General features: G+C 26.9%; 1 protein-coding gene across 1 annotated transcript; it reads right to left on the bottom strand.

The window, feature by feature from the left end:
- Positions 1-5,767: 5,767 nt before the first annotated feature.
- On the bottom strand, positions 5,768-6,614 carry LOC110600804 (cyclin-dependent protein kinase inhibitor SMR6). The gene has a single exon (XM_021737689.2). The coding sequence runs from the start codon at positions 6,340-6,342 to the stop codon at positions 6,019-6,021; it is 324 nt and encodes a 107-aa protein (XP_021593381.1). The 5' UTR covers positions 6,343-6,614; the 3' UTR covers positions 5,768-6,018.
- Positions 6,615-9,103: the final 2,489 nt, after the last annotated feature.

Raw genomic sequence — 9,103 nt, 5'->3', positions numbered from 1 at the left:
TAGACATGGCAACTACTGGCAATACCTTGAATCAAATTCCATAGAGTTGCTGCTTATGCATCCAACAGTGAAATGATTTTATGTTTTGGTTTCTATTTTATTATTGAATCAGCATCTCTTTATTTTCTCTGTTAATGCTTCAGGTTTTTGTCTTAATGTGAAAAACCAATTTTTTACAAAATATTAATTTCATAAATAATTTTGTACTTTGAAAAAAAAATAAAGTTTTTGTCTAAAGAAATTTTTTTTACAAAATATTAAAAAATAAATGTAAAAAATATATAAAAAAAATATTTCTCCAAACATCAAAAAGATATGAAAAATATTTGAAATATTTAAAAATAAAATCAAAAGTAAAAAAATATAGTTTAATATGAAACATATTAAAAATAAAATTGTAAATAAATATGAAAAATGATTTTTCATAAAAATAAACAGAACCTTAATTGTTTGAAGAATATAAATTGTATTTAAAAAATAATATTTTTCATGATATGAAAAAAAATTTCAACAAAATAATTTTTTTTATTTAATTTTAATTTATATTTATAAATTTATATATAGAGAATAAATTTTTTGAAGATAAATTTAAAAAAAAAAGCTCATTTTTATTTAATTAATAAAATATTTTTATTATTTTAAACATATAAAATATATTTTTCATAAAACAAATGTCATTTATCTAATTGCCCTCTTATTTTCACATAGGCGGTGGATGAGGTGTGTGAAACTTGGGCTTGAGTTGATAAAACAATAATGTTTCAGATTGTAGAGAATAACAGCCCAACTATTGAGGCCCGGGCTCCGGGTTTCAGAGAACACATATTTAACCTAATATCAAAATTGGCCTATTATCCAATTTTTTCTTTTTATATTATTAGTTTGAAAAAATTATGTCCAGTAATATTAAATTAACCTTTAAAATTATAAAAATATTAAATAATATATGAATATTTTATTTTAGATAAAATTATATGAATTAATTGAATCTGATTTAATTCCAGCAGGAAATTCAAAAAAAAAAACAAAGCCATTTTTTCACTTTAAAAAAAAAATCTATAGAATATCAAGATAATGTAAGTTAATCATAAACTTTAGGGTTTGCTTCATGCTTTAATCGATTGACTATCAAGGCCATTGACTTCTGGCTGCTACGAGCTGGCGATGAGCGAAACCCAATTCCATATGCATCATCTCTTAATAGTTACGCACACGTGTAAATGGTGTCTATATTTATTTATTTATTTTGTTTTTTTTTTATGAAATATCTAAATTTATGATCTGTTTTCGACTTTGTTTAAAAAGTAATTATTTACCCTTATTTTGAATTTAATGTATTTTAAAATTTTAATTCAATTAATTTTAAATAGTAAAATATTTAACTAACAGATAAATTAATTAATAAATTTTTTAAATTGTTATAAATATTTTAATATATTTTTTAAAATTGAAAAATTAAAAAAAATAATTAAATTTTAATATACTAATTAAATGCTTTTTTTTCTTGTCCCACAATGCCACAAATGCATAGTTTAAGCGACCTTTAAACCTTTTTTCATTAAGTTTGGTTCTGCTCCAACAAAAATAAATTATTCAAAGATTATTTCTGAAAATATATTTATATGATTAAATTATAATTACTAAAATAAAAAACAAATTCACTTGTAAACTTAATTAATCTTTTTTTTTCTTGTATTAAATAAGAAATATGAAAGTGTAAACTCAAAACTGAATGTATCAGAGAATAAAAATTAAATTAAAATAATAGATAAATTAATCGAATTGAAATGATTTGAATAATTAATAAATAAATATATGTATATATTATATTTATTATATTAAGTGGATAAATTTCTTTTTAATAAAAAAATAAATTAAAATTTGAATATAATTGTAAATCACTTCAAAGGTTCGGTTATTTTATATAAAAATTAAAAAATAAATATAATTGAGAATTCTTATCATGATTTAAATTTTTTTATATAATAGATTTTTTCAAAAAAAAAAATTCAATTAATTTTATAAAAAAAATAATATAAAAAAATTCAAGAAGCAACTATGAAGTTAACCAATTTATAAAGTATCATATATTAAAAAAGGAAATAGACCCAAACGGCTGAAACCTTCATCTTTCTTTCTTTGAGATGAAGACTTCACCTCATTATGGCTTGGTGCCGTGCCGGTGGCCCCCACAAACAATTTCTTCATTCCCATTTTGGACTCCAACAGAACTTCAATGTCCAAAAAAACCCATGGGCAATTTAGTCATTTAGCACCCAACCCTCACACTCCGCATTCCGCGGGCTAACCCTGAATTCTTGGCGGGAAAATCATCCAACACGGAAATTTTGAAAGGAAAAGGTTAGGGTTAGGGCTAGTTTCTCGCCGAAGAAACTTCGGGCAGCCCGGGCTGACCCCAAGGAGGGCTAAAACCGCGTGGAAAAAAATTGAAAACAAAAAAACAAGGGCAAAGTCAATTGGACTAAGCAAAGTGGATGATTGACGGGAGTGTTTGGTTTGAGAGAAAAGATGATTTTTTTTTTTTCTTGGGAAAAAAAATAATATTAAATGGGTAATAGAAATAGAATCTTCTTTTTATCTCACTTTGGATTCCTTTGAAGGCCCATGTGTGCATGTCTAAGTCTATCCTGTTTCCTTTATTTCATGCATTGGATTCTCTTTTTTTAACTTTGGTTATTTTTTTCTCCATTAATAACCAAAATTCAATCCTCCCAATTTATTATCACTTCCCCAAGTACCCATTATTTTTGCTTTGTTATGTGTGTAATCTATTTGTGTAAGTCAAGATTTTCTTTTGATATTTTTGCTGATCAAGACTTCTTGTTTCTGATCATTTTTATTTTATTTTTTAAATCATTTATTAATTTAAATCATTATTTTCTTTTAATTTAATTAATTATAATGTAGAATTGCTGTAGTCTATAAACTTACAGCTGGGTTATACTTACAATTAAGGTTTTAATATCAAAATATGAATTTTTTTTACTGTTTACTAAATTTTTTAAATAATTAATAAATAAAGTTATCTTCAATTCTCATTTTAAAAAAAAAAAGTTAGTACAGAGGAATAATAAATGCAGATCAATACGGGAACTGAATGGAATGCAAAAGCTGAAGGCCGTGTGCAATTGGCACGGTCTAAAGGGCTCAAGAAAACTCAGGTGGAGTGATATAACGCACGGGTCGTTGATTTCATTAATGGTAAGACACTTTCTCCTAGCAGTCTACGCCCCATTTTCTAGGGCATCATAAGGATGATGGCATGGGACTGAGAGTGAATTCGTTAATTAATTAATTTTTTTAATTTTAAAAAATATATTTAACATTTTTAAAGTATTAAAAATATATTAATAAATTATTTATTAATTTAAAATAGTAAATATTTTACTATTTAATTTATATAATATAAATTAATTAATTTATTCTATTAAAAATATTTTAAATTTTTTAATATTTAAAAATTAAAATAAATAAAATCAGTATTGGATTAAAATAATAAGATAATCTGTGGGATAATATATGGTTTTATAATGATTAATATTTGTTTTATGTGTAATCACATGGTATACACAACAATAATGCTTTGCTTTGTTTACAGCAATTTGCAAAGACCGAGGCTTAATGCATCAGCAATTACGTATATAATAGGTTGTTTTCTATCTGTAGGCTACATAATTAATAACTATTAATTAGAAAATTTATCGGTTAATTTTATAATTTTAAAAAATATATTAAAATATTTTTAATATTTTAAAAAATTTATTAATTTAAATTTATTTAATTTAAATATATTATTTTTATGAAATTACTTTTTAAAATTTAATTTAATTATATTAATATAAATAAAATACTTTCATTTTATTATAAATTTTTTAAAAAATTTTAAAAGAAATATTATCAAACATAAACAATAAATGGTTATTTTGAAGTTTAAGTTACTATATAATTATAATTATGATTTTTAAAATCTATTAATAAAATAATTATAATATAAAATTATAGAGTTCGAATACTTATTTTAAAATTATAGACGGAGGCATTGTACTTCTTTCACGTATTATTTTTAAAAAATAAAATTTAATATTTTTAAAATAAAATTAATTAAAAATTAATTATTTTTTTAATAAATATAAAAAATAAAATGAATAAATATAATTTTAATTAAAAAAATCAAATGATTAATTTCATTAAACCAAAACCAACAAAACAATGATTTTCTCATTAAAAATCAAATCAATGGCAATAATGGGAGATTGAGACATTCAATGCACTGACAGTCCAGATTTTCCTGGATCATAGGCTCTGAAGCACTTAGTTCAAAAATATGGATAATTAAGGAATAAATTAAATACACCAATAATTATTGACCTAAAAATAAAATAAATCCCAATAGAATATGACTCCCTACAGAGCTTATCTTAATAAAAAAATATAAAAATTATTATAGATGAAATTAATTTCAGAAAATAATGTCTTGCTCCCCTGCTGGTGACATTACACAACAGACAAAAGTCAAAATTATCCATAAGCAATGATTTTCTTTTTTTTTTTTTAAAAAAAAAAAAACAAAACTTATCTCATGAATGATTATTAATAGTGAAAACTGTAAGTCCCATAATTTACTATCTGCTTTCTTAAAGTACTCCTAATCCCTAGAGACACTCCCTCTGCTTCTCTCTTCTTCTTTTTTTTTTTTTTTAATAATAATAATATCATGAATAATCTATTTTAGATTAAAAATATTAAAAAAATTAAATATTTATTTTTTATTTTTTATAAATTGAATTTTGATATTTAAAACAATATTATCGAGAGTGACTACTATAAATTACTAAAAATTAATATTTTTTAAAGGGTAAAAAGGACATGAAAATACCTTATTATTGAAAAAAAAAACCTTAAAATACCATTTAAAACACATTATTAACAGATATCTAATTGCATTAAGGACCATTGTTTTTCACCAAATATAGCTTTAACTGTCTTTATCATCAAGTGGGTTGAAAGCAAAACCAAACAAGACTAGAAAACCCCACATAGGATTCTAGCCTATCACATAATTTATGGATTTGTCATCTTATAATCAGAGAAGCACAGCAAGAACATCACTTTGATTCTAGTTTTTGTGGCGAGGTATGAGAGGGTGGGTGGGTCATCAAAGTGGGGCAAAGACGAAGATTAAAGAAGAGATTGGCAGAGAGCATAAAAAAAAACCAAGTACTTGAGGCTAAGAGTGGATCCTAGTCAACAAATGGAGAAGCATCCGTGCAGCATCTCCAGCCATGAAAAAGATTTTACTTTTACAAAATTTCTTCAACAAAAAAACTTTTCTTTCTTCACCATTTGCTTTGCTTTTCCATGAAAACTGTGAACTAATCTATTCTCTACACGTGTGACTGCTTCTGAATTTGTTCTTCCTGAGGAAGAAGAGAAAGTGATGATCTAATGGTTTAAAATATCTCTGCAAAACTAATTATTGAGTGACCAAAGTGGGTTGATGAATGATTAGGCAGAAACAGAACATCAAAATTTGAAGGTGCTCTCTGACTCTGTCATGTCACTGCCCATTTAACCAATTTTGGATGTAAGTACACTAAAAACCCACAAAAATTAAGCTGATAATTGAGCTTGGTTTGGTAACAACAGAAATGCCCAGAAGAATAATCTCATGAAATCTTGAATTTTGTTCAAGAAATAATGCATATTCTTCCCAATTCAACTTTGAAGCAACCACATTTGCAATATCTTCTAAAGCAAGCAAGAAACTTCTCTTCAACCCAAAAACTACACTAGTCATTTCATAAAGAAAAAAAAATCATATCTTTGTACAACTTCTGCTTCTAATCACTACCAAACATAAAGATAGAGAGAAAAATGAACAAAAATAGTAAAAGGGGAGAAGAAAAGAAGAGAGATAAATAGAAAAAAACACTACAAATCTCTAAGTTCTAACTCGACTTCTTTCTTTTGGCCAAACAAAGTAGAAGTCTCTCTCTCTCAATTTGCCTTCTCAACATAGCATTTGAACACTGACTCCAAATCAGGAGGAGTGAAGAACTCCCTAACGCCGTTGTAGTTGCACCTCGAAGAAGGCCGCCGCTTCCTCGGTGCCGGCGGGCACGGCAATCTTTCTGGTATTCTTGCCTCTTTGGCAGTTGGGGTTGTAGAACACTCCTCTTCATCGCCATCATCGCTGTCTTTTCCTCTTGGTTTTGTGCTTATTGGCTTGAGTGAAGTCCTAATAGCGATTCCAGCGATTACCCATTTTTTTCCTTCGGAATCTAAACCGGAATCCACTTGCGTCTTCTTTGAAAACCCCATCTTTTGATTGAAAAAGGAAGAAAATAAGAGATTTTTCCAGTGAAAATGAAGCAAACCCAGGAAAGGTAACAGAGCAAACCAGAATGAAAGAAAAGATGGAATTTGATTCAAGAATCAGAACAAAATCAAGAACAAGCAGAGTAGAGGGAATAAGAGAAAAGGGTCTTTGGATGCTAATTTTTGTGAGGGAGAGAAATAAAAAGAAAATAGCTTTGAAAGAGGGAAAGCAAAGGAGAGAATTTGAAGGAAAATAATAAGAAAGAGATTGAGAGACGAAGAAAAAGAGAGATTTATATATATTTGATTGGGCCAAAAAGCAGAGAGGGAGGGCGGCTGCCCGAGATTCTCACGGGCAGTCGAAAACCGAGTGAAAGAGTATTCTTTCTTTTTTTTGGCGCCAAAAATTTCGAGGTTTAGTTATCAACGGCTCTTTTTCCCGCGTTTATTATTTTCTCATGTTTCCGATTCTGCCCTTCGACGCTTTCTGGGAAGAGCACAATCACCGGCACCGCAGCACGCTTTTTTTTAAAAAAAATGATATCAAGTCAAAACGTCGCCGCTTTAGGACAAAAAGAAAAGTCTGCAGGCGTTGCCGTTTTAGGAGGGATTAGCGTTGACTATGTCAAAAGGAGGCCACCACAAAGTAACTCTTTTGAAAATTTCACAAAAAGTATATTTCTGAAAAAATAACAAAAAAATTGAATGAAAAAGTTTATTTTCTTGTGAATCCCTATTCTTAATTTCTTATATTAAATTATGAGATTTATTTGTATTTAAATTATTTAGAGATATTTACTATTCATTTTTGAATATTATTATTATTAATAAATCAATTTTTTAATTTTAAAAAATTTATTAAATTTTTTTCATAAATAAAATAATTATTTCATCTATCTTTACTATTAAAAATATAATAAAATATTAAATTATTCTGTTCTTCTCATCCTCTTTTTTTGGTTCTTCTTCTCCTGCTCTTTTTTTCTTTTTCTTCTTATTCTTAAATTCTTCTTTTTCTACTTTCTCTTTAAAAAAGTGAAGGAGAAAGAAGAAAATGAGGCAAAAGAAGGAAGAATGACTATTTTCTGGATAAAAAAAATATTTTAATAAATTTTTAAAAATATAGAAATTAATTTATTAATAATAATAATATTTAAAAATGAAATAAAAAATTTTATTTGAACATAAAATTGAGTTTTAAAAATTTTATCTAAAAATTATTTTATTGATGAAAATAAAAATAAAAATAAAAATATTTTAATAAAATTTTAAAAATAAAAAAACTGAATTATTAATAATGTTAATATTTAAATATTAAATAGTAAAATTTTTAATTATTTATTATATTATTTTAATAATATAATTTAATATTGCTATATCTTCAGAACCATTATGGTGGATGATATAATAGTACCGAGGCATGCTAAATGATTATTAATTATTTCGTATTATAATCATGATTAATATATAATCTATGTACGTGGGCATATAGTAAATATAAATAATTAAGAAAATATTATCTTAAATATTAATTATAACATTAGTAAAAGACAAATAATCAAAATAACTCATAACCATTGAAATTCTGAGTATGGAGATTTTAATAATTCCAATACTAATATTCAATATAAGTGAATGATGAAATAGACTTGCAAGTGTTAATTAATGAAATTTTTTGAATTTCTTTTGATGGTGTATAAGACAAAGGTAGTCTGATAATCAATTATGAGGCAATCAGACTTTATGGGTTTCCACAGAGGTGGTGGTGGTGGTGGTGGTGGCTGCTGAAATCAGAAAAAGGGTTCACATCCTTAATGCAGCCACAGGAAAGGTTGCAGTTCCACCGTCTTTGATGGAAGGTTTTTAAAAGAAATCTATCTAAGCTGGACACAAATGGAGTGGGCTCCTATGCCAATCAGACTTTTTGGGTTTCCACAGAGGTGGTGGTGGTGGTGGTGGTGGCTGCTGAAATCAGAAAAAGGGTTCACATCCTTAATGCAGCCACTGGAAAGGTTGCAGCTCCACCGTATTTGATGGAAGTTTTTAAAAAGAAATCTATCTAAGCTGGACACAAATGGAGTGGGCTCCCATGCCCAGTGGCTAGTGGATTGCCAACTGCCTTCACCCATCGTACACCACCCAATAGAAAGCCTGTTGTTGGATGACTGACATGGTTCCACCTAAGCTGTGACTTGTCACCTATGACTCCTTACTTACTTGTCTTCTTCTACGTGGGTCCAATAATTCAGCCGACTGAGGAGGAATCTTTTACATTTTTTTCTTCTTACAATACTCACCGTTAGTATTTTTTTTATATTTATTTTTTTAATTTTTAAATATTAATATTTGAATTGAGTTAAAATATAAAAGGTTATTTTAAAAATCCAAACAGAGTGTTAATTGGAGTGGGTTTTTGGCCTTTTGTGAGGGTGGATTTTATACAAAATCCAGAGTACCTACAATTCAACATTGCAGACTGAGCTATATGATCATGGTTTAGAAGGATAATACATCACAAGATAAAAAGCTCAGTTTATGTCAGAGATGACTAGGGCCCACTGTTGATGCTTAATGGTTGTTCTTTTTTTTTTTTTTATAAAAAAATTTAATTATTATTCATGTGGGTTTCTATGAGTTGTGATGATGGTGACACTTGGCAATTCTTTTGAGTGAGATGAGCTTAATAAATGGTTTGTGACTTCATGATATGTATCAAATCAAAATTATTTGTAGCTAAGCCATTGTATTTTAGCAATTTTATGAA

Source organism: Manihot esculenta, chromosome 15, assembly GCF_001659605.2.
Source record: "Manihot esculenta cultivar AM560-2 chromosome 15, M.esculenta_v8, whole genome shotgun sequence".
Classification (NCBI taxonomy): Eukaryota; Viridiplantae; Streptophyta; class Magnoliopsida; order Malpighiales; family Euphorbiaceae; genus Manihot; species Manihot esculenta.
Note: the sequence above shows the minus strand (reverse complement) of the source record. Positions and strands in the feature narration are given on the sequence as shown.

Excerpts from the sequence above, each read along its gene's own strand:
- LOC110600804 (XM_021737689.2), bottom strand. The coding sequence starts at position 6,342 with ATGGGGTTTTCAAAGAAGACGCAAGTGGATTCCGGTTTAGATTCCGAA.